The sequence below is a fragment of the Pristiophorus japonicus genome, chromosome 6, assembly GCF_044704955.1.
Source record: "Pristiophorus japonicus isolate sPriJap1 chromosome 6, sPriJap1.hap1, whole genome shotgun sequence".
In the NCBI taxonomy this organism is placed as follows: Eukaryota; Metazoa; Chordata; class Chondrichthyes; family Pristiophoridae; genus Pristiophorus; species Pristiophorus japonicus.
Genome location: NC_091982.1, coordinates 159,271,414 through 159,297,543, shown reverse-complemented (window position 1 = coordinate 159,297,543; position 26,130 = coordinate 159,271,414). Strand labels below are relative to the sequence as shown.

General features: G+C 47.6%; 1 protein-coding gene across 1 annotated transcript in view; it reads left to right on the top strand.

The window, feature by feature from the left end:
* Positions 1-25,845, top strand: part of klhl30 (kelch-like family member 30) — a 43,658-nt gene extending 17,813 nt beyond the window's left edge. Inside the window, exons 3-8 of the mRNA XM_070883328.1 lie at positions 3,304-3,469; positions 9,695-9,781; positions 12,273-12,428; positions 13,186-13,374; positions 18,816-18,961; positions 22,562-25,845. Of these exons, the coding sequence (XP_070739429.1) occupies positions 3,304-3,469; positions 9,695-9,781; positions 12,273-12,428; positions 13,186-13,374; positions 18,816-18,961; positions 22,562-22,810 (993 nt within the window). The 3' untranslated portion in view covers positions 22,811-25,845. The remainder of the gene's footprint in view (positions 1-3,303; positions 3,470-9,694; positions 9,782-12,272; positions 12,429-13,185; positions 13,375-18,815; positions 18,962-22,561) is intronic.
* Positions 25,846-26,130: the final 285 nt, after the last annotated feature.

The following is a 26,130-nucleotide window of genomic DNA, read 5'->3' as shown; positions in this document are numbered from 1 at the left end:
ACTGTATTTATAGTTTGAATATATGTCTGCAATGAATGGAACTGAATTATGACAGAGATATGTGGAAAATGACCAGGAAGTTATAATAGTCTCCTCACTGTCAGTGTCTGGACAATGTGGAGAAGCAATTGAAATGCTAATGGAATACTGGAATATAGAAGCAGAACAGTGCAGTGTAGATCTACAGAGACTATGCTGCAGCTTTATAATGGATGTGTTTATTTGTAACACCTAAATGCTCTGATTGGGTCCCCTTGATCACATGACTGATTGCTGATTGGTCCCCTTGGAAGATAGACCGACCCAACAGTTTCTCTGGAATGTGTAATTAGAACTACCCGGCCTTCGTAATCAGTGACTTTGCAAAGTATAGTTCGAGCCATTCTGACTGCCGACTCCACACAGCATAGAGCTCACTCTCACAGGTTAAGACCATCCTCCACCCCTCAAACAAGTTCCTGCCCCATCCCCCAGCCCAAGTTCCTGACCTAATCACCCCCCACCGTCCAAGTTCCTGATCTTTTTCCTTCACTGCGCACCCCACACTGGCCCGGGTTCCTGACCTTCCCCAATCCCACCGCTCCGTCATAGTGGGCATTGTTAACCAATTTATTGGGTATGAAGTAAATAGTGAGTGTCGGGATTTCTGGATTTTGTCTTGTCTTGCCATCTGGATCATGCTCTCAACATCCCTTTAGTCCTGGATCACATTCTTCTGCCATCTCCACTGTGCTCTCCATACTCTTTACCACCCTCCCCACCGAGTTCCTGACCTCTTCCCTTCCCCCCCGATCCCCCCCTCTCTTCCCCCCCCTCGATCCCCCCTCTCTCTCCCATCCCCCCTCTCTCTTCGATCTCTCTGTCCCCTCTTTCTCTGATCTCCCTTTCGATCCTCTATTCTCGCCACAGATCCAGTGAGGGGCCTTCTCCCACAGAGCTGAGGAAAGCGTGGGCCATGCCACATGGCAGCTGCAACTGTGGGGCACTGCGCATGCGCAGCCGGAACTCGGTGACATCACGCATGCGCATAAAGGGATCGGGTGCGCATGTGCAAATAGGGGCAGAGCCGACCATGCGCATGCACAGAAGGACACACAAATGTTGCTGCAGATAATCATTCCGCTTTATAATACACTGTGCACAAAAGGTATTGTGTTCCGCTCTTATTACCAAGTGGTAGCTTGGCTCAATTACTCTCACTCTTGTGTCTGAGTCTGAGTCAGAAGGTTGTGGGTTTCGGCCCCACATCAGGAGTTGAGTATATAAGTAGGCTGACAGTTCATTATTGGAGGTGCTGTCTTTTGGATGAGCTGTCAAACCAAAGCTAAAGGTGGATTTAAATTCTCCATGGCACTATTCGAAGAAGACCAGGGAGTTGTGCCAGTGACCTGATCAACATTCCTCCTTACAACAAAGACAGATTTGTTGGTTAGACATCTCGTTTGCTGCTTGTGGAGTCTTGCTATGTGCATGTCCACACTTGGAATATGATAAATGCAAGCCTTTCATGCCATGCCACCGGAAAGATATTTATAGACATTGGAGGGGGTGTGGTGATTCAAGTGTAAAGGAGATGAGCTATGAAAACAGGTTAGAAAAGTTTAAACTTTGCAGACCAGCGAGAGGGCAGATAAGGAGGACCTCATCAAAGTATATAAAATATTAAAATAACAAAGTTAGTCAGTAAGTTAGAAGCAGATGAGATGCATGTAAAGTTGTGAACAGGTCATATGAAACTTCACCAGAAACTGCAAGGAAAACTTCACTCAAAGAGTGAGAAATGTTTGGAATCATCTGGTATAAGTAAAAATATAATTGGACCCCAAGAAAGACTTGGATTTATAAAGCACCTTTCACGACCATCGGACGTCTCAAAGCACTTTACAGCCACTGAAGTATTTTTGAAGTTAGTCGCTGTTGTAATGTGGGAAATGCAGCAGCCAATTTGTGCACAGCAAGCTCCCACAAACAGCAATGTGATAATGACCAGATAATCTGTTTCTGTTATGTTGATTGAGGGATAAATATTGGCCAGGACACTGGGAAGAACTCCCTTACTCTTCTTCAAAATAGTGCCATGGGATCTTTTACGTCCACCTGAGAGGGCAGACGGGGCATCAATTTAACATCACATCTGAAAGACAGGAGTGTTACTTTACAAAAGAATTGGATTTCAATGGAAGAGGTAGAATGTTAGACCATGGGCTTTGATGGAACTCTAAATGGATGCATTTCAATGGAAGAGATTATGTACTGGATGGTTGAGCTTCAGTGGGTTAGTGAATGTGCTAAAGGGATGGGATTTGGAGAAAGAGCTGGGATACTAGAAGAATGGTTTCTGAGGGGAGAGTCCGGGCATCAGAAGGATGGATTGCAATGGGGGAGTTAATGTGCAAGAGGGAGGGGCGAGTTAATCCACTGAAGGGATGAGCTGCTGTAACAAACATTGTGTATTTCTGTCTGATTTTGCTTTGGTAGCTGTTACATTCAAACTCAATCATTGTGCAAAGGGAGTTTGGCAGCCAGCCGAAGCAGGGAATTCTGTAGCAGACCTGTTTGTCGTTTTGCTTTTCCCTGGTAAACAACCGTGAGTGAGAATGTAACACAATTTTCAAATACATGGACTTCATGATTAGTTGAGTTTCATTTGACTGAATTTGAGTGGTCAGATATCCAAATGGAGAATGCCCCAGTAACTCGTTTTCAGGATGCTAAAGAAACCATGTAGAGGCAATTAGAAGGTCTGTTAAAGAATGCAGTTAGCTGTTTGAAAATCTCAGAAAACACATTTTGAGAATCCTGAAAAGTAGAAAACGACTATTAGTATTAAAAGTCGGATATAAAAGATTAGATTTGTTCTTAAAGTTGGAATCTTTATTATTACTTTATGTAGCAAAGGAGTTATAGACAATGCTTCCACTGTACATATATATCTAGTAAATCATTGTTAGATTATTTGTTTATTAAATTCATTTTATATTCTTAGTTTTAAATAAGGTTTCTACCACTTTTGAAGAGTGGTGAGATCTTGTAAAAGCACAAGTTAGACCAGTACCGACACCAATGCAGGGTTAGCTGTGCGTTTACCTGGGTACGTAACCAACAGCTTACCTAGTTCTCAAGTCAAGGATAGACAGTCTTGCAGATTTCAGGAATTGGGGTTCAGCCATTAGTGATCTAAGAACTGAAAGCCAAAATAATCGAGGGTAACAAGGATAGAAAAGACTCCAAAAAATTAAAATCTGTCATGGGTGAAATTGCCTTTGTTTTTCATCCCTGACTTTTCTTGTGTTCTGCTTTTAGACTGAAACAGAAGCAACTGTTCGGCAAAGACATGACCCTGGTCACAAGAAGCTTCAGGAGGTCCTGGTGGTCATTGGAGGACGGGCAATGGAGGAGTCAGATGATGAAGATGATGAAGATAACCAGATCCTGTCAAGAAACAGCACTTTTTACAACATCAGGACCAGTGAGTTATACCACGCTGAGCTGCACATTATAGATCAGGATTTTCTGCACTTAGTGTGGGCGATGGTGACTGTCTATTGCGATGAAGCCTGTGAGATGATTTACTCTGTTTGCTACATGTAGCAATATCAGAAGTGTAGCAGGAAGATTTCATGTGTTCACTCTTTATTGTGAGATTGCAAACATGTTCATAATGTCACTAACTCATAATGATCAGAATTATCCCTGCTGATTTCCTTTAGTTCCAGAATGTTCTAATTCGTTGTACGGCTAATTTCTGTTAGTGTAGGTGACTGAGTGTGGAAATTGTGCTCTGAACAATCCTGACACAGAAGCTCTGGGCCCAGTGTGGTTAGTGTGACAGATGTATGGAGCACTAGGAGGAAATCCTGGAAGTCTGGTGACCAAACCCTTATGGGTCTGATTTGATAGTATATAAAGAAAGTCCCTCTGTTTGGTTTAAGCCCTGCACTGTGCACATTTGTGAGAAGAAAAATAATTAACAGAAACAGGAAAACTCATGACAATATTTGCAGCCAATGCAATTATATTCTGTGTAATGATACCTGGAGAGTGAGGGGCTGTGGTATTGTGTGTGTTAGACACTGGGACCGAGTAGTATGGTATATGTTAGACATTGGGATTCTGTAGTGTGGTGTATGTTAGACATTGGGACTGGGTAATGTAGTGTATGTTAGACATTGGAACTGGGTAATGTGGTGTATGTTAGACATTGGGACTGGGTAATGTGGTGTGTGTTAGACATTGGGACTCTGTAATAAGGCGTGTGTTAGACATTGGGACTCTGTAGTGTGGTGTGTGTTAGACACTGGGACTGGGTAATGTGGTATGTTAGGAGGCTGGATTTTCAGTTGTCGATAGCCTCAATTAATGGCCAGAGGGGGCATTAGTGTGAGCGTTAGAGCTTAATGACCGGGAGCGCAGCTTTTAGTGTTCCGATGGAAAATTCATTAGAGGCTCACTGGGGGCGCAAACCATTAGCGCCTGGCTGCTGATGATCACTCCAATCGTGACATAATCCTGGTGCAACGCCCACGTTTGCATCCCGGTCGGTAAATTCAGTGCGTGTGCTTCATTGAGCGCCTGCCAATAACAATGTTTGGAAAAACAGTCGGTACAGGTTGCAGAGTCGTTAACTGATGGCTACTTAAAGGGATGAGGAAGCGCTTTCCTCGGAGGTCACAGTCAGTGTAACGTTTACACACGGCACGGTGCGTGGGCCTCCCAGTTTGCAGCGGCAGATAGACATAACAGTTCAGATTGAAAACTGGTAATGGGTGCATTACTATGCCGCGGCTTTAAGAGTCGGCTTTTCCCGGTATCTGATTCGGAGTTCCGCGCATGCGCAATGGGCCCGCAAAATGTACCAACCAAACAATTGTTAGCCTCCCCCATCTCCCCCAGGTCTGATGTGCAATGGCTGATTTTCGCCCGATTCTGACACATTTCTGGACGGGGCACACAAACTTTCTCAGGGTGCTAAAAGTACCGCTCCGCCTGGATTAATGCCGCAACTGAGGCGCGACCGAATTTCACCCCCAGGGCCTCTGTAGTGTGGTGAGTGTTAGACATTGGGACTGGGTAGTTTGGTGCGTTGGACACTGTGGGGCCGAAATTAAGTCCTGACGGAAAGCTGGCGCTCATACCTTTTTTGAAGAGGTTTTACCGCCATTTCGGAAGACCCCTCTTTCGCGAAATTCACCTCTTTGCCTTTTTTTAATCGGCCAGGAAGCGGGTCATAATGGGGGCGGCGGTGCGGTGGTAAGTGCTAGTGAGGGCGGAAGTGGTGGCGGGATGGATTCTCTGCCACTGTCACTCAGCAGTGGGGCGTTGTTGACATCATCGCACGTCTGCGTCACCATGTCTCTCGCCTCCGTTAAAGGGGAGAGAATCGGCCATCAGTCACGATCGGACACTGGACCACCAGGGAGGGTTTCGGCCGGGCTAGCAGCCTGGCACCCAAGAGGGGATGCTAGGCTGCCCGTTGGCGACCCGGCCGAACCCTGGGGCAAAATAGTCAGCTGACAAAAAAAATAAAACGGCGGTTGCGGCATTGGGCCCTCGCCTTTAATGGCCACCACACAGCCAGGGCAGAGAGAGAGCAGAGAAGGTGCACCGACAGTAAAAGCTGTCGGGGGAACCGCTTGGCGTCAATAAGATTTTGCTCGCTAAATTTTGCGGGAGGTGGGGGTTTCCGGCGGTGCGGGCACTGATGACACACGCACGGCCAATCGGCAGCGGCGGGGCGGAAGTGGGGACCACCAGAAAAACCCCGAGTTGAATTTAACTTGCGGCGGCCATTCGACCAGAAATCAGCGGCCGCTCGACTCCGCTGCATGGCCATCGCAAACGGGCGGGAACGGGCCTTATTAGGGAGCTGAATTTCAGCCCCTGGGGCTCTGTAATATGCTGTGTGTTAGACATTGGGGGTCTGAAATTCACCACCACCCGAAACAGATCCTACCTACCGCTTTTGAAGTGTATTCACCGCCACGGTGGTTGAGCTGGCCTCTTACGCAAAATTTAGCTCTTTGTCATTTTCTTTAGAGCGGATCGCAAGTCGGTCATAATGGGGGCAGAATTGAGGCGGAGAGCAGAAGATCGAACACAAGAGGAATGGAAGTGGAGGCGGGACAGAGTCTCCACCGCTGTCGGACATAAACGGAAAGGTGATGACATCATGACGCTTGTGCGTCACCATGTCTCTCCTCTTCACATAAAGGGTCGGCCGCTGTGAGCTCTGCGATGATTTTAGTTCGGACCACTGGGCCACCAGAGAGGGTTTCGGACGGGCCAGCGGCCTGGCGTTCAAAAGGGGAGCCAGGTTGCCTGTTAGTGGCCGAGCCGAACGCATGATTGTCCGGCCGATCTGGAAGTCGGCCAGCAAAAAAAAATTAAATGGCGGCCGCAGATGTGTGTCCGCCGCACAACCATGTCGCACACACAGCAAAAACTGTCGGGGGCACCGCTCGGCAGCCTGAAGATTGTTATTGGTGAATTTAGGTTGCGGTGCGGGAGATCGGCGGTGCGCGCTTTGATGATGCACTTAGGAGGGGTTGGCAGCAGCGGGACAGAAGTGGGGACCGTCGGAAAAACCACGTAGGAGAATTTCGGCGGCCTTCTCCAAATCGGCGGCCACTCAACTCCGCCGCGTGTCCGCCATTTTCCGGCGGTAAGAGACATTTTCGGGAGGTTGAATTTCAGCTCCTGGAACTCTGTAGTTTAGTGTGTTAGACATTGGGATTGGATAGTGTGGTGCACTGGACACTGGGACTCTAGTGTGGTGTAAGTTTAACATTGGAACTGGGTAATGTGGTGTGTTAGACATTGGGACTGGGTAATGTGGTGTGTGTTAGACATTGGGACTGGGTAATGTGGTGCATTAGACATTGGGAATGGGTAGTTTGATGTATTAGACATTGGGACTGGATAGTGTGGTGTTATTTGTTGGGCATTGGAATTGTATGGTGTGTTTAGACACTGGGGCAGGGTGATGTGTTGTGTGGCAGACATTGGGGCTATGTTGTGCTTTAGACACTAGACTTTCACCTTTTGTTCTATTGTGGATCAAAGTGCCCTGTGCTTGCTGTAAGGATTTGATGAGTGGATTTTCTTGTTTGCTTAACACTCTTTAGTACCAAACTGACATAATTCTGCAGAAATATCGACAGATACCAAACAGGATGGAAATCCAGCAGAACCAGGTCCCGACACACTTTGTTTCCTCCCATGCCCCCTTCCATCCCAAATATGGTATCATTGTGCCAAAATGGACATGGAATTTTAGCACCAGTGTGAATTGAGGATGAGTTTGAAATGAAAACAAATGAAAATTTTGGTCATTATCAGAAAATATTTTTACAGATCAGGAGGCCTGTAAAAAGGACCAGACATTAATCATGGGGAGATTTTTTTCCCCAGATAGTGATCGGGAAAAAACAACAGAAAAACCTACGGTTAGTGTATGTTTCATAGAATCGTAGAATCATGCAACACAAAAGGAGCCCATTTGGCCCATTGTACCGGTGCTGGCTTCTTTGAAAGAGCTACCCAAGTCGCCCCACTCTGCTGCTCTTTCCTCACAGCTCTGCAATTCTTTTTCTTTTTAAGTATATAATCCAATTCCATTGTGTATCTGCTTCCACCACCCTATCAGGGGGAGATGAGGAGAATTTTTTTACACAGCATTCCAGACCAAAAAAACTTGCTTTGTAAAAATGTTCTCCCCCTGGATTTGCAGGGTATCAGGTTTTTACTGGCAATTGAGTAAGGTTGCTAAATTTAGCAGTCTTTTCTGAGGATAAGTAAGTGACTCACAAAATCTCTTTATTTGCAGAAAGGTTAGAGACAAATCTGGAATATATAGATCAGTAAAATTGAGCTTTTGTTGATAAATTTGTTACATAGGATTACATAGGATATATGGCACAGCAACAGGCCCAACTAGTCCATGCCGTTGTTTATGTTCCACTCAAGCCTCCTCCCACATTTCCTCACCTAAACCTATCAGCATAACCCTCTATTCCCTTTTCCATCGTATGTTTCTCTAGCCTCCCCTTAAATGCATCTATACTATTCGCTTCAGCCACTCCCTGTGGTAGCGAGCTCCACATTCTCACCACTCCTTGGGTAAAGAAGTTTCTTCTGAATTCCCTGTTGGATTTCTTGGTGACTATCTTATATTGATGGCCTCTGGTTATGCTCTTCCCCACAAGTGGAAACATTCTCTCTGTATCCGCTCTATCAAAACCTTTCATAATTGTAATCATCATAGGCAGTCCCTCGAAATTGAGGAAGACTTGCTTCCACTCTAAAAGTGAGTTCTCAGGTGACTGAACAGTCCAATACAGGAATTACAGTCTCTGTAACAGGTGGGACAGACAGTGGGTGAAGGAAAGAGTGGATGGAGAGTCTGGTTTGCCGAATGCTCCTTCTGCTGTCTGCGCTTGTTTTCTGCATGCTCTCGGCGACAAGACTCGAGGTGCTCAGCGCCCTCCCGGATGCTCTTCCTCCACTTAGGGGGGGGTCTTGGGCCAGAAATTCCCAGGTGACCTCTATTAGGTCACCCCTCAGCCGCCTTTTTTCAAGAGAAAAGAGACCCAGCCTGTTCATCCTTTCCGGGAGGGCCCGAAATTGGTGGACTTGCCGTCCACTGCCGCCGAGTTTTCTCGGCAGTTTCCTTGGTTTCTGGGCGGTCTCTCCTCTGAGCGAGTTTGGTGGAGGCCTCCCGCCAACGGGGAGGGAAGACCGCTGGGTACCGCCCACTAGCGTGCGCTGGCGTGCAACGCGCAGAAATGTCTTCCCGCCCACCGAGCTGCCAGTTTGGTCCGGGCGGGAGTTGGCTGCAGCAGGGGAAAGGACCGCTGTGTGGAGGCAGGTCTGACCACAACGGTAAGTATGAAGACCTGCAAAAAAAGGTTAGTAACCTTTTCTTTAATTTTTTTTGCAGGGATTCAGGTGAATGGGGTCCCCTGAAGGATTTCTGGTGGTGTTTTTTTATGTATTGAAAATTTTTTATTTTATCAGTTCCCCCCTCCCTGGGCCTGACTCAATCCTTGGCGATACTTTGCATTTGCCGCAAAGAATGGGAGCTACCGCCCGCTGCTGCCCAGAATCGGCGCATAAGTCCCATTTTTGCCGCCGGGCAGTCTTTCCTAGATTTCTCCATGAAACTTCCGTCCAAAGTACTGTCAGGATCTCAGCGGTCCTCTGGACGGTACTTGAGCGGAACTTAACTTTCACCAATTTCGGGCCCTTGATATGTATACCCTCACATTTCTGGTATCATTCTTGTAAATCTTCTTTTGAGAGACCTATTGGGTGGACACTTTGAGAAGAGTTCAGGTCACCAGGGAGCAGTGCATTCGGGTCCCAATCAAGGTTCAGGTCACCAGGGAGCAATGCACAGTGCCCACTTTTCAGTTCTCAGTTCACTTGGGTAGTTGCGTGAATAGGAAGCTGGTGTGTACGACTTGACTAAGAGAAGGGAGCAACTCAAAGCTCTAGGTCCTTACAATTTTATATTTTAGACGTAGAAAAGTTCCCACCTACCAGCAGCAAATGATTGTGTCATTTCTTCCACCCAGTTTCCCAACAGCTGGTTTCTAATTACTGGGAGCAGTTTGTGATTTGAGTGCAGGATCTGCAGCAGCCCCTTGGCTGCCGAGGCTGGTGTCACTGCTAATCTGTTGCCTTACATCCACAGGGCACTGGTCCATTCTGCCAGACTTCCCGGATTACAACAAATGGGGTTTCTCAGTCACAGCCTTAAACAATGACGTCTACATCACGGGTGAGCTATCTGCCGACAGAAATACTCAGGAGAAGCTTGTGAAAGAAAGAAAGAACTTGCATTTGTATGGACATAGTTATTTGCACCAGCAAAATGCTCTGATTGTCTCTGATAGGCTCTCCAAGATCACATGACCTGATTGCCGATTGGTCCCCTTGGAGGATAAGGCATGCCCACAGGTTTCTCTGGAGTGTGTCATTAGAACCGCCCAGCCCAAGTTCTGAGTGACTTTCCAAAGTGTAATTCGAGCCATTCTGACTTCGGACCCCAGAGAGGACAGAGTTCCCCCGTCCCAGCTGAGGACGGGGGGGGGGGGGGGGGGAGTCCAGATGAGCGGTGGTGTGCATGCGTAGTTATCAGGACAGAGTCCAGAGCATGCAGGCGCAGGAGGATGCTTAAAAATCTAGTGCAAATAATCACTCTGCATTCATATATCACCATTCCCATCCTCAGGTTGTCCTAAGGTACTTCACAGCCAATAAATTACTTCTAATTGTAGTCACTGTAGTTTTCTCAGCAAATGCAGCAGCCAGTTGGTGCAGCGAAATCCTACAAATAGCAATGAGATGAATAACCAGTTCATTTGTTTTTGGTGATGTTGGTTGAAGGATGAGTGTTGGCCAGGATTGGTATTGCCATCAGCCGTGTTCTAAGGACCATCTACTGAGTGCAAAGGATTGGTCAGTCACTTATTGGCTGCAGTTGAACGCTGCATTCGTATGAAATGGAAGAAGCTGGATCTTCCATCCCAGGATATTGGGCAAGTAATTTACACAGGGGTTGGCAGCTCAGAGCATGTCACGTGAACTAGGGGCCTCACGTAAACAAAGTCACCCAGTGTGCTAGAATCCTGGCTGGGAGATTGGAAGCTGTGTGAGGGCAACAGTTTGATGTACAGCTAAAAGAGAAAGACTCAGGTCTACACACAAAGACACAAGTCAGATGCCCCATTTGATTCCTGTGTTACCTTAGATGGTGAACAGAGCAGAGCAGGAGGCAGGGACAATGGGAATCTGAGATAAGTTAATGGTTGTTGCATCTTTCCAATTGGCCTCTTGGTGTCTGCGACGGGTTCTGCACAAGTTGCCTAGATAGAGATGTAGAGAATTCTTCAGATATCTTTGTCAATCTCTTGGTGGTAAAAACAGAGAGACAGACTATTATCTGAATGGTGACAGATTAGAAAAAGGGGAGGTGCAACGAGACCTGGGTGTCATGGTACATCAGTCATTGAAGGTTGGCATGCAGGTACAGCAGGCGGTTAAGAAAGCAAATGGCATGTTGGCCTTCATCGCCTTCATTTGAGTACAGGGGCAGGGAGGTGTTACTACAGTTGTACAGGGCCTTGGTGAGGCCACACCTGGAGTATTGTGTACAGTTTTGGTCTCCTAACCTGAGGAAGGACATTCTTGCTATTGAGGAAGTGCAGCGAAGGTTCACCAGACTGATTCCCGGGATGGCGGGACTGACATATCAAGAAAGACTGGATCAACTGGGCTTGTATTCACTGGAGTTCAGAAGAATGAGAGGGGATCTCATAGAAACGTTTAAAATTCTGATGGGTTTAGACAGGTTAGATGTAGGAAGAATGTTCCCAATGTTGGAGAAGTCCAGAACCAGGGGTCACAGTCTAAGGATAAGGGGTAAGCCATTTGGGACCGAGATGAGGAGAAACTTCTTCACCCAGAGAGTGGTGAACCTGTGGAATTCTCTACCACAGAAAGTTGTTGAGGCCAATTCACTAAATATATTCAAAAAGGAGTTAGATGTAGTCCTTACTACTAAGGGGATCAAGGGGTATGGCGAGAAAGCAGGAATGGGGTACTGAAGTTACATGTTCAGCCATGAACTCATTGAATGGCGGTGCAGGCTCGAAGGGCCAAATGGCCTGCTCCTGCACCTATTTTCTACGTTTCTATGTTTCTATGTTTGACATTATCTCAGCTAGGATATTAACGAAAGACTTGCATTTATATAGCATCGTTCACGAACGCTGGACGTCTCAAAGCGCTTTACAGCCACTGAAGTACTTTTGAAGTGTAGTCACTGTTGTAATGTAGGAAACGCGGCAGCCAATTTGCGCACAGCAAGCTCCCACAAACAGCAATGTGATAATGATCAGATAATGTTTTTTTCTTATGTTGATTGAAGGATAAATATTGACCAGGATACCGGGAACAATTCCCCTGCACTTCTTTAAAATAGTGCCATGGGATCTTTTACGTCCACCTGAGAGGGCAGACAGGGTCTCGGTTTAACGTCTCATCCGAAAGACTGCACCTCCGATAGTGCAGCACTGCACTGGAGGGTCAGCCTAGATTTGTTTTTGTGCTCAAGGTCCTGGAGTGCGATCAATCTCTGTCGTGGACACATTCTCTCCCAGTAATTATGTTACATACTACGGTTTAAAAAAAATATACTGATGGTGAGATTCTTAAAAAAATGTTACGCAAAGATCACTTGGCAACTGTTTCCACTCTTGCCTTTCCAGGAGGCTCCAGAGGCAGTAAGACTGACACTTGGTCGACCACCCAGGCCTGGAAATTCCTTTCCAAAGAAGGGGTATGGAAACCCATTGCTTCGATGTTAAAGGCCAGAACCAACCACTCTACGGCAGCGTTAAACGGAGAAATCTACGCCATCGGAGGTAGCAGGCGAGCCATTGAAGAATGAATCTAGTGCAAAGTTATGGGGTGGAGTGCGCATTCAGAATGAAGCATTGTGGCCAAGACGCTTTGTTTTACATTGTTGTGCTAGGTAGATCGTCCCAGAACATGAATTAATTTCTAAGTCAGCTATGTTTGTTCTAGTAGTGAAGTGCTGATGTTCAAAATCAGAAAGGGTTAATGATTAGTGGTAGAGTCTTGGCATCCCATTCAGAGGGCCTAGTGCAGCCTTGGGCCTAGATGTGTGACTTGAGCTGTCCAGCGTAACTCAAACTGATGGAACTGGGAAAACTCTTTGAGACTTTCTAGAAACTGTGAATGTCGAGGATAGCCACAGGTGTAAGAAGTGTCTCCAGTTAGCCTTGACCGAGCTACTGAGCTTCACAAACAGCTGGAGGCACTCTGCACTATATGGGAGGAGGAAGGGTTCTTGGAATTGTAAGAAGGGGTCCTTGGGAAACGAGAGAGGAATAATGAGGCAGAGGATGGAAGTGAGCCATCCTTCCCCAGTTGGCGAGAGAGGAGGACTTGGGCAGAGGCAATGCAGAAAACTTCTCAGAGTCTGTGGTGTTTGATGGAGTTACAGTGCAGGAAACTCCTGGGTCTGGGAGTGTGTGATAGGGGTAGAGTGCAGGAAACTCCTGGGTCTGGGAGTGTGTGATAGGGACATAAAATTCAATGGAAGGGAATCGGGCCACACAGTCCTGTGGTAAAATTCTGACACTTTCTGAATCGCAGGGACGACATTGGATGTCGTGGAAGTGGAACGTTACGACCCATACAATGACAGCTGGGCTCGGATTGGTCCCACAGTGAAGTACGTCACTAACTTCACCGTCACAGGGTGCGTGGGAAAGCTCTACGTGATTGGTTCATGTGCAGCCAAGTACAACGTTCTCACTCTGCAGTGTTACAATCCTGTCATAGGTAGGTACTGATGTTTGACTCTCAGGAAAGGGATGAGAATGTAGTGCAACTTTGCATTTGATGAGCGCCTTTAACTGATGTGCCCTGTGATCCCGGCCAACGCTCTGCGTAGAGCTGGAAAATTCCCGCGCTTAGGCCGCTGGTCCCAATCCCCGAGAGGAAGTGGAGCGCCCGACATTGAGCTCCACGTCCTCTCGGGGGTGGTACCCCCATCTCACGGCTGGGGCGGGACCTCCGCCTCGCCTCGGTAACCGAATTTCCACCCCAGTGTCTTACCCTAAAGTTATTTATTTTAATTTAGTGCCATGCCAATATTCTGCCAACAGATGCTGCAAGCATATTGGGAAAGAATTATTAACACAATCCACTTGAGACATTTAGGAGCCAAACACCAATACTAATGCTGGATTCCCAACCGGGCTGTACATTTGGCTACAACTCAATCCCATTGTCCTGTATGGAACCAAAAATCTGATCTTTTTGTTACCACTGGTTGGTTCTGTGATGTATTTGCAGCCATACTCTGTACCATGCATTGTACCTTGTAATTACATGTAACAGCCAGCAGATGGGGAGAGCCCGGGAGGCACACATTACTGCACCTCGTGCTGCCTCCCTATATAAAGCAGGCTCCCCCTGCAGTGCTCACTTTTGGAGTTTACATTAAATCTAAAGGTCACAAGGTGATCAGCTCCAGCATGGGCCACGTGTGATTTATTATAGTGATAAGCATACATATCAACTGGCGACGAGAATTGGATACTAACAGCTATGGCCACCATTAATTACATTGAGCAATATTGCATCGGGGAAGACTGGGATGACTTCATTGACTGGCTGGATCAATGCTTTGTCGCAAAAGACTTAGAGGGAGCCGCGAATGCCAGCACACACAGGGCCGTCCTCCTCACGGTCTGCGGATCATGGACATACGCATTGATCAAGGATCTACTGGTCCCGACGAAACCCACTGAGAAAAGTTATGTAGAACTGTGCGAGCTAGTTCGAAATCACCTAATGCCGAAACACAGTGCGCTCATGGCGAGGTACCATTTCTACACTCACCGGCACAGGGTAGGCCAAGACATGGCAGCATTCATCGCTGATCTTAGGCGTCTTGCTGGGCCATGCAAATTCGGTACAGTTCTTGAAGAAATGTTGAGAGACTTCTATGTTTTGGGAATCGGGCACGAAGGGATTTTCTACAAAGTGTTAGCGGAGGAAGACTTAGACCTAGCCAAAGCCACCCTAATTGCTCAGGCATACATGGCCAGAGAGGAAGAAACAAAGCTATTTTACTCACAACTTTGGAATCACCCGGGGCCAAACAACGTGAATAAGCTAAATTCATCGGCAGACAGGAGAAGTGCCCCCAGCTGGGCTAATGCGACCTCTGCTTGTCCTGAGATGACTCACTCACCACAACAGTGGACTAATGCGAAGAGATCAGTACCTGTGAATGCAAGTCCATCAGCAAGCTGTTGGCGCTGTGGAGGGGCTCATCGCGCAAACCAGTGCAGGTTCAAACAATATGTCTGCAAGAATTGCTCAATGATGGGGCACCTCCACCGAATGTGTAAACGTGCTACAACTCGATATGTAGCGGAGGATGGGAGGTCAAGCGTAGGTCCTGAGAATCGCGCAGAGACGACTGAGGAGGAAGAGGTACATGGGGTGCATGTGCATGAAGTGCACACCTTTACCAACAAGAGTCCCCCGATTATGATGAACATTAAACTGAACGGCATACCAGTACCGATGGAACTGGACACGGGTGCGAGCCAATCGATCGTGAGTCAGAAGGCCTTCGAGAAGCTTTGGGCAAACAAGGCACACAGGCCCAAGCTGAGCCCGATCGACGCGAAGCTGCACACCTACACTAAAGAGATTATCCCGGTCCTCGGAAGTGCAATGGTTCAGGTGCTATATGATGGTTCTGTGCATAAATTGCCACTATGCATTGTTCCCGGTAACGGACCCACGCTGCTTGGCAGAAGCTGGCTACGGAATTTTAACTGGAAATGGGGCGGTGTAAAAGCATTATTGTCGGTGCAGAAAGCCACGTGTGCGTAGGTCTTAGACAAGTTTCCGTCACTTAGCCAGCCTGGCATTGGCAGCTTCACAGGGGCCAAGGTGACAATTCACCTCAACCCAGACACGAGGCCCGTTTACCACAAGGCCAAAGCAGTCCCTTACATGATGCGAGAGAAAGTAGAAATTGAGCTAGATCGGCTTCAGCGCGAAGACATCATATTGCCAGTGGAATTTAATGACAGCCAGTCCCATTGTCCCTGTTCTTAAAAGTGATGGGACAATTAGAATCTGTGGAGATTATAAAGTAACCATAAACTGAGTATCGTTACAGGACCAGTACTCACTACCCAAGGTGGAGGATTTGTTCGCGACCCTGTCGTGCGGAAAGCTGTTTTCGAAATTGGATCTCACCTCAGCGTACATGACCCAGGAGCTGACGGAATCGTCCAAGAAGCTGATGTGCATAAACACACAAGGGGCTGTTCGTATACAACCGGTGCCCCTTCGGTATCTGTTCAGGGGCTGCGATCTTCCAACGAAACATGGAGAGCCTGTTGAAATCTGTCCCGGGAACGGTCATCTTCCAAGACGACATTTTGAAAACCTGACACTACACCGATGACCACCTCCATAACCTGGAAGAGGTGCTACGCCGACTAAATCGAGTAGGTCTAAGATTGAAACGAACCAAATGTGTCTTCTTGGTACCAGAGGTGGAATTCCTGGGAAGGAGAATCGCAGCAGATGGCATCAGACCCTCAGACTCCAAGACGGAGGTGATCCAGAAGGCCCCCCGAGACCACGCAACACGATGGAGCTGCGCTCGTTCCTAGGACTACTGAACTACTTTGGTAACTTTCTGCCTGGGCTGTGCACTTTGCTTGAACCATTACATGTACTGCTCCGTAAGGGTGATGACTGGGTCTGAGGTAAAAATCAAGAAACTGCCTTCGAGAAGGCCAGAAACTTATTGTATTCAAACAAACTACTGACGCTGTATGATCCCTGTAGGGATCTTGTTTTAGCGTAGATCGTCCTACGGGATTGTCATCCTACGGGATCGGGTGTGTGGTTCAGCAAGCGAACGTGTCGGGTAAGCTCCAACCTGTAGCGTATGCGTCCCGCAGCCTTTCCAGGGCTGAAAGGAGGTACAGCATGGTCGAAAAGGAGGCCCTAGCTTGTGTGTACGCAGTAAAAAATATGCACCAGAACCTATTTGGCTGGCGGTTCGAACTAGAAACCGACCACAAGCCGCTCACGTTGTTATTCTCTGAGAGCGAAAGCATTAATACCAACGCCTCAGCTCGCATTCAGAAGTGGTCATTAACACTGTCCGCTTAAGACTACACGATGCGCCACAGACCAGGCACCTATAACTGCGCAGATGCACAGAGCCGGTTCCCGCTCGCCACCACCGAGAGTGAAGCAGAGCAGCCCGTGGAACTGGTCATGGCCATGGAAGCCTTTGAGGGTGAAGGGTCACCCGTCACGGCGCGCCAGATAAGAATCTGGACCAGCCAAGACCCACTGCTGTCCCAGGTGAAAAACTGTATATTAAGTGGAAACTGGGCAACCACGTATGGATAAATACATGCCGATTTTAAGCCGTTTCACCGGCGCAAGGACGAGCTATCCGTCCAGGCTGACTGCATTTTGTGGGGAAATCGCGTAGTCCTGCCCAAGAAGGGCAGAGATTTATTTGTCAAGGATCTCCATAGCACATACCCCGGCATCATAATGATGCAAGCCATTGCGAGATCGCACGTGTGGTGGCCCGGCATCGACGTGGACTTAAGAGTCGTGCATACGCTAGTGTAACACGTGCACGCAACTCAGCAACACAACCAGGGAAGCCCCCCTGAACCTGTGGTCCTGGCCCTCCAAACACTGGTCCCGTATCCACGTAGACCATGCGGGTCCCTTTCTGGGAAAAATGTTCCTAGTTGTAATTGATGCTTATTCGAAATGGATCGAATGTGTTATAATGTCGTCCAGCACATCCACTGCCACAATAGAGAGCCTTCGGACAATGATCGCCACCCATGGCCTGTCCAACGTCCTTGTTAGTGACAATGGACCATGCTTTACGCGTTCCGAATGTCGTGAATTTATGTGCTGTCATGGCATAAAGCATGTCAGGTCGGCCCCGTTCAAACCAGTCTCCAACGGCGAAGCTGAACGGGCAGTACAGATCATAAAGCAGGGCATGCAGTGAGTGACGGAAGGCCCCTTGCAGACCCGTCTATCTCGCGTGCTGCTTGCATATCGGACGAGGCCCCACTCACTCACAGGGGTTCCGCCCGCTGAACTCATGAAGAGGACCCTCAAGACAAGGTTGTCCCTCGTGCACCCGGTTTTAAGTGAGATTGTCGAAAGCCTGCATCTTAAGCAATGTACATATCATGACTGCAACTCTGTAACGCGTTGTATCAATGTCAATGACCCTGTTTTCGTGCTGAACTTTGGTACGGGCTCCAAGTGGCTCGCAGACACTGTCGTAGCTAAAGAGGGGAGTTGGGTATCCGTGGTAAGACTCACTAATGGCCAAACCTGCAAGAAGCACATCGATCAAACCAAATTGAGGTTCACCGATGATCCAGAACCGCTGGATGATACATCGACTTCCAACCACAAGCAACAGAACCAGCGGTTCACCAAGAGACAGAACCCATCGCACCGGACAGTCCGACCAGAGTCATAGCACCGCAAGGCAGCGACACTCCGGTCAGGCCGCCCACACTCAGCGTCCAACTCAGACGCTCAACCAGAGAGCGCAGACCCCCGGTCAGGCTCGACTTGTAAACCGCATCTCAGACTTGAGGGAAAGTGTTGTGATGTATTTGCAGCCATATTCTGTACCATGCATTGTACCATGTAATTACATGTAATAGCCAACAGATGGGGAAAGCCCGGGAGGCACACATTACTGCACCTTGTGCTGCCTCCCTATATAAAGCAGGCTCCCCCTGCAGTGCTCACTTTTGGAGTTTACATTAAACCTAAAGGTCACAAGGTGATCAGCTCCAGCATGGGCCACGTGTGATTTATTATAGTGATAAGCATACGTATCAGGTTCCTACTCTGTAAGTTCCTGAGGCTCGTTACCTTTAATATGCTAAAGTATTGAGTCATTACCTGAACAGATCTCAATATTCTCAAACTCCTCAGAAGTCGTGTTATTGGAGGTCACTGTGGACCCAGCCAGCCACCAGCACTCAGTGATATCTTGGATGCTTCTATGTTGCTCCCAGAATCACAACCCTCTTACCTCCCTTCCAGGACAATGTTCCTTTTAATGCCATACTTCAAACCTTGTGAACTTCACTGTTCAGATCCGGGGCTTTAAGTGATTGGAATTTAAAACCCTTCTCTCCACCTCTCTTATACCTTTCATTTTGTCTCTACAGATAACTGGAGTGTTATTGCCTCTCCCTTCATTCCAAAGTACCTGTCAGCTCCCCGGTGTGTCTCTGTGGATGGAGTGATTTATTTAATTGGAGACAACACAAAGAAGGTCTATGCCTACGATTCTGAGGCCAACATGTGGCAGAAGGTAAGGGTGGGGGAAGCTGAGACTGATGTTACACTTAATATGCCAATCACATCACACTGACTCTTAAGTTATCAGTAATTCTACATTAACCCTTAACGTAATCTCTATGGCTGGAATTTTGGGTCTTCTGCACTCCGGTTTTCACCCCGGAGCGGCGGCAATGGCGGCGGTGAGGTGTTCTGGGCAGGCGGTCAGCCTCCAGCGCCCCACAACGATCATCGGGTTCGGTTTAGCAGCGGTGCGGAGCAGTACCGCCCGGAAGTGCAACGCCCCTGGTTGCGACACCGGCGCGAGTTTGAACTTCAACCTGACCCGTCCACCCCACAGTGCGCCTTGCACTGACCGCCTGGGAAATCAGGTGGTCCAACCATCCTGACAGCGGAGAGATAGGTAATGGACTCTGAAGGTAAGTGTTACTGGTTTTTCTTTTAATTTTTTTGCGATTTATGTTGTGGTGGGATGGGCAATGTTTTGGGAATGTTTTTGTGGGGGTTTTTTTTTCCTCCCCAGGCATCTCTTGGAGCGCTCCCGGCCCGACTCTCTTGTTCAGGAGTTTACCGTCCTCACGCCCCAAGAGAGGTATTCAACGCCTCCCTTAGCACTGCGCCCCCTGACTCGGGGCCCAGCTGCCGAAACTTACTTTACTGAGGCGCTAACTGTTCCCGGGCGCTAACTTTCCCACCCCGACACTATTATCACCCCAAAAACTTAAGTCGAAAATTCAGCCCTAAATGTTTACAGCACGGAAGGAACCCCAATGTGTCTGTACCAGGTCTTTGCTCAGGCAAATCTAAACAAATCCCACTTCCCTGCTCGCTCCCCCTAGTCCTATATACTCCTCTGCTTCAATAGTTTATCTCCTCTTCCTTTAAATGATGGAATTGCTTCACATGAACCACGTCACGTGGCAAAACGTGTCCTGCTTGAACAGCTCTCTGTGTGAAGACATTTCTAATCTCTCTTAGCGATGATTGTAAATTGATGATCCCAAGTTATGGCGGGAGATCGAGACAACCCCTGAGGAAATTCCAAGCAGTTAATTGTAATCAGGAACATAGATCCTTCAAACCTGCAGTGTGCTGCATTGGTGCGTCAGACCCTGGGGCACATCACTGAGCACTGCCCTCAGAGGAAATTTGCAGGCTGCCTGCAAGATATCCACGCTGCTACACCGGAAGCTTTGGCCTGGATATCTGACTTGGATATTGACATTTGATTTGCTTTGCTACTCCCATACAAAAGAAGAGAAAGTGCATCAAAGTCTGTCTGCTGTAATTTCCGCACATAAATATCAATAAATTAATAGCTTCCCCCTTCCTTCCTTTTAAGAATCAGTTTAGACCATTTCCTTTGGTGATTCAACAACAACAAATTGCATTTATGTAGGAGCTTTAACGTAGTAAAACATCCGAAAACCCTTTACAGGCGTGTCATCAGGCAAGATTTGAAACCGAGCCACATAGGGAGATATTAGGACCAGTGACCAAAAGCTTGGTCAAAGAGGTAGGTTTTAAGGAGCCTCTTAAAGGAGGAGACAGTTGTAGAGAGGGGGGAGAGGTTTAAGGAGGGAATTTCAGACAGGGCCTTGACAGCTGAAGGCACGGCCGCCAATGTGGAGCGATTAAAATCAGGGATGCGCAAGAGGCCAGAATTGGAGGAGCACAGAGATCTCTGAGGGTTGTAGGGCTGGAGGAGGTTACAGAGATAGGGAGGGGCGAGGCCAAGAAAGGATTTAAACACCAGGATAAGCATTTTTAAATCAAGTTGATAAAAGTAGCGTGTAACCGACCCTAAAAACCAGAGGCTCCCTGCATCTGTTATTGGTCTGGATTCAGTTCGCTGATCAGCTTTGGGTGGCATTAGAGAAAAGTGTATGTATCTGGCATGCATCTGGCAGTATGGATGTGGACATTCAGTGAGGCCTGGCTGTAATCTCCCCTAGAGTTGAATACCATGTCTACACTCGCTGTCTGGACTCACACAGAAAGAAGGGTCAATGGGTGAGGGAGTGGAGGGCGAATGGCACCTGTGGAACCCGCATCCTGGAGTGAGTGTCGGAGTCCAGGGGAGGAGAGGGGGAGAGGGGGAACTAGAAAGAAAAGAGAGAACAAATGTAGTTTGAGGTTTTATTTAGTAGAGAGTGTTATGTATGAATAAAGAGTCTGACTGTATACTGTGAGCTCAAAGTAAAGTGTGACCTTAGTCTTTTAATGCAGGTCTCCAGAGTGCCTCTCCAGCCTGGGAGGCCTCCTTAAGTACCTGTGCTCCCAAGGGATTATGGGATCACTTGGGACTCCAGAGGATGAGCCCTCTGGTGGTTGTACAAGGTATATACAAGGTTACATATATAACTGAGAGTGTGTGACCTGTCAGAGGAGAAATGCGTGAAAGAGACGTCTGATCTGTGACACTGTCATGCCTGCCCCCGAGTTACATACTGATCAGATAACTCTGAATTAAAAGTCCAGTGGATGACCCCTGAGTCACATTGAAACTGTCACCTCAGAGTCTCTTTTTTGTTTCGTTCCCATGGCACCAGCACCCCTGGTCACACAGTGCCACGAGTTGATCAGGTTGACACGGTTTGACAGTTTGATGCTTTTACTAAGTGCCAAGGCTTGACAGATTTGCATAAGTGTTGTTGATGGTTTCACCTGTTTGCATGTTTCAGGTTATTTTTGGAAATATATACACATGTGAGCCCAGTCTCTGGGGTGTGTTGGCCTCCGTTATATGGGAGAACGTTTTCCAAATAGGCATGGTCCCCGAGAAAGCTCACCCTGCCCCCAGTTTTCCGATCGGTGTTGGCAGTAAACGAGGTTCTTCACCATCAGCATGTACACTGAAAGTTTACGGCTCTGGCGTCTACCTACGGAATATTAAGCTGCTTCCTCCTGCTCCCAAGTGCTGTTTTTGCAGCAGCATTAATTTAACTTGCTTGGTAACTGCTGCACACAATTCTCTCCCTCCACTTTTAAGTTTAACGTTTCACAGCCTTGCTTTTCTGCGGCTCTGCACTCAACATCCATTTTCAAGGTAGAAGCAAGTTTTTGATTTTCAAAAAGGGTTTCCATTGGCTGAAAAACGGTTCTGAAAAACTTGTTCTCCTGTCAATCAAGAGCTAGGTTCTGCAGCTTGCCATGGTTGCATCATATGGGTTTGTCTCTGACAGCATACCAGAACATAGAAGGTCCACAGACAACGAATATGCTCAGGGGTGACCCCTGCAGTCTGAGCCAATGTGCTAATGCACTTTGAAAGACAGTCACACTGTATCAGAGCATTTCTGAAGCAGGTCAGAATAATACTGGTATCCCATGATTCATTGTACTGGTAGCCCACGATGTATTCTCCTGGTATCCCACAATTCATTGTTCTGTCATGCAAGGAGTTCTGCAACTGACATCCCATAATCCATTGCACTGACATCCCATAATCCATTGCACTGGCATCTCATAATCCATTGCACTGACGTCACTTGATCCATTGCACTGATGTCCCATAATTCATTGCATTGATGTCCCATGATGCATTGCATTGATGTCCCATGATGCATTGCATTGATGTCCCATGATGCATTGTTTTGTTCTCCTCTTTCAGGTCCAGCTGCTCCATAAGTTACATGAGAATGGGGGTATGGTGGTGATTGCTGGGAAGATCTATGTTACTGGCGGCCACTGGAAGGGGATGGAAGGAGACTACAGTGTGGAGTTGGAGGTATACGATTGTGCCAAGGATGTGTGGACTATCGAAGGTTTCCTGCCACGCCTCTGGTTTTATCATGGGTCTTGCTCCATTTTCATTGACACATCCAGATGGACTGAACAATTTCCAGACAGCGACACCTAGAGAACACTCTGCAACTCTTCCTAGTCTGCGCGCCGATTGAGAGCACTGCTTGCACAGCACAGCACAGCTCGCACGATGAACAGTTAGTCAAAGACAGCGGGATGGACCCCACTGTCCAAAGGAATTTATCTGCTGCACATGCTCATTTTTAGCAGCTTCACCTTCTTTAGTCTGAGAAGTTTTTTCTAGAAAAGCCCCTGGAGGCTTGATATTCAATGAAGGGAATGGACTGTAGTTACAGGAATACCCATGGGTCCTGTCCAGCACCCAACATGTGTGCCATCCAACGTGGTTTTGAACAAAACTCAGTCAGTCACAAGCTGTGCTTATTAACTGTGGTTTCAGTGTTCAGCTAGAACATGGGAAGGAAGTGAGTTATTGATTTGATATAAATGGCTGCCTAGCATCCTGGAAACATGCCAACAGTGTTATCTGACAGTGGGAAGTGAAGGTGCAGCCTGTTGTCTCTGGAGCAGGACATTGTCGTTCATTTTGAGCAGTCATTCACTGACAACACATCTCTCTAAACAAGGAAAAAGCACTCCACATTAAGAGTGGCAAATAACTGACATCACTCTCCCCTTTTTAACTGTATATTATGCTCTGCTGCCTTTAGGTATGATATTCCCATCCCTCCAGTGCCAGCAAATTAACCTGTATTAAAGTTATCCTCCCAGCCACTTTAACAGCTGCTTCAGTGACAGGGACCCGCCATTTAATGGAAATCCCTTTTAAAAACCCAGCATGAAATAGTGGGAAATGGGACAATTTTTGTGTAAAGGGGATGAAAACCCAATATTACCTTTTTCAAGGAGAGTATGAAATCGAAATTGCTTCCTCATCTTTAATTAAGGAACAAGAAACTAAAGTTATTCCTCTGTCCTTTTAACATCGGGTTGTCATCCTTTATATAAAATTGATCTTCAAACTAAAAGAACGTTTTTGTCCATAAGAACATAAGAAATAGGAGCAAGAGTAGGCCATTTGACCCCTCGAGCCTGACCGAATAAGATCATGGCTGATCCGATCATGGACTCAATTCCACTTCCCTGCCCGCTCCCCATAACCCCCTTATTCTCTTATCGCTCAAAAATCTGTCTATCTCCACCTTAAATACATTAAATGACCCAGCCTCTACAGCTCTCTGGGGTAGAGAATTACAACCCACTGAGAGAAGAAATTCCTCCTCATCTAAGTTTTAAATGGGCGGCCCCTTATTCTGAGACTATGTCCCCTAATTTTAGTTTCCCCTATGAGTGGAAATATCCTCTCTGCATCCACCTTGTCGAGCCTCCACCTTATTTTATATGTTTCAATAAGATCACCTCTCATTTTTCTGAACTCCAATGTGTATAGGCTCAACCTACTCAACCTATTTTCATAAGTCAACTCCCTCATCTCCGGAATCAACCTAGTGAACCTTCTCTGAACTGCACATGGCAAGCAGGCACTGAAAAACCACACCATCTCCTGGCCCAAGCTGGAACTGCAGCAACAACACAAAATCACTTTGGGGCTTTGAAAAATTATACGACTTTGAAAACCTGCACTGTGCTCAGGGCACATGGTATGCTCTCGGGGCGGGGAGCCGGTTACACCAGGTCTCTCCTCCCCATTAGTTTCCAAGTGTGACGGGGCGGGGGGGCTTCCTCAGGCAAGAGGGGGTGGGAACGTATTGCGCTCACCCTGCTGCTGGACCTGCCGACTCCAGCTTCAGCCGTTGGCCGATGCCACTAATTCTGGCCCCACCCACTGCCGGGCATCCCACCTCTGCTGACACTGGCGCGGGTGACCCCGGGGGTCCCAATGGGGGTCTGGTACGTAACTGTGTAGCGTTATCGGGAGCCCCTCTCCCTCACCCTGGTTACAGTACAGTTGCCAACTCCGGTTGGAAATATTCCTGGAGGTTTCATCACATGACCTCCAGCCACCCCGCCGAGTCAAACAGCCTTTTTTTCCCCCTGTCTTCGATATTTTTATAACTAATAAATGAAAGTGTTAAAAGAAAATGAAAAAAAACACTTTTTTAATACACGTATGATTTCTTTCTACCAGGTCTCTTGTAGGAGTTTTTCTTTTATTCATTCCTGGGACATGGGCGTCGCTGGCAAGGCTGGCATTTATTGCCCATCCCTAATTGTCCTTGAGAAGGTGGTGGTGAGCCGCCTTCTTGAACCACAGAGGGCAGTTAAGAGTCAACCACATTGCTGTGGGTCTGGAGTCACATATAGGCCAGACCGGGTAAGGACAGCAGATTTCCTTCCCTAAAGTGAACCAGATGGGTTTTTACAACAATTCGGTAGTTTTACAGTCACCATTACTGATGCTAGTTTTTCCTTATACCAGATATCAGATTTATTTAATTAACTGAATTTAAATTCCCCAGGTGCTCCAGTCAAATTTGAATTCACAACTCTGGATCATCAGTCCAGGCCTGTGAATTACTGATCCATTAACATAACCACTGTGCTATCGTGTCCAGGAGATTAACCTTTCATTCCTTGGCAATCCTGCAGGGTCAGCAACTGACGTTCCCTCTAATTATTTTCCGTGCACAGTCCCTTTAAAATTGTGGCCGGGCGAGCACCGTATCTCCCAGCGGCAGCAGCTTGTGAGCGGGCTAGGTGGGACCTCCCGATTGGTGAGTGGCCGAGCCTGCGCTCCTTCGGGGGAACATTGCTCATAACCCTAGGTTACAGCGGCAGAGTAGGGGTCTCGATTTTTTACAGCCTAAATGTTTGCGACCAAAATCCTCGAGAGTTGAAGTGGTGTCAGTGCACCTGCAGAGAGGGGCAGGATAAATACCTGTGACTGGCATCGAGTTTACTGGTATAGCGATAGACTGAGATGGATAAACACTGCATCGGACAAGAGCAGGACTACATCTGGAGGGCAGCAGACCAGAGTTCGATATGAGAGGAAATCAATGGTTGAAGATTTATATGATTACCTTTGGGGATTAGAGAGTATCTCCCCTCAGGAGATTAAATGGGTGGGATAGAGTCTGTCATAGGATAGATTGTGCAGGGCTGGTGGGGAGAGAGGGGATGGGGTAGGGTCTGTGGGGATAGACTGTACAGGGATGGTGGGAAGTGAGTGGGTGGGGTACGGTCTGTGGAGATAGATTGTACAGGGGTGATGGTAATAATGAGTAAGGTAGTGTCTGTGGGGATAGATTGTACAGGGGTGGTGGGGATAGTGAGTGGGGTTGGGTATGTGGGGAAAGATTGCACAGGGTCGGTGGGGAGTGAGTGGGGTGGGGTAGGGTCTGTGGGGATAGATTGTACAGGGGTGGTGGGGATAGTGAGTGGGATAGGGTG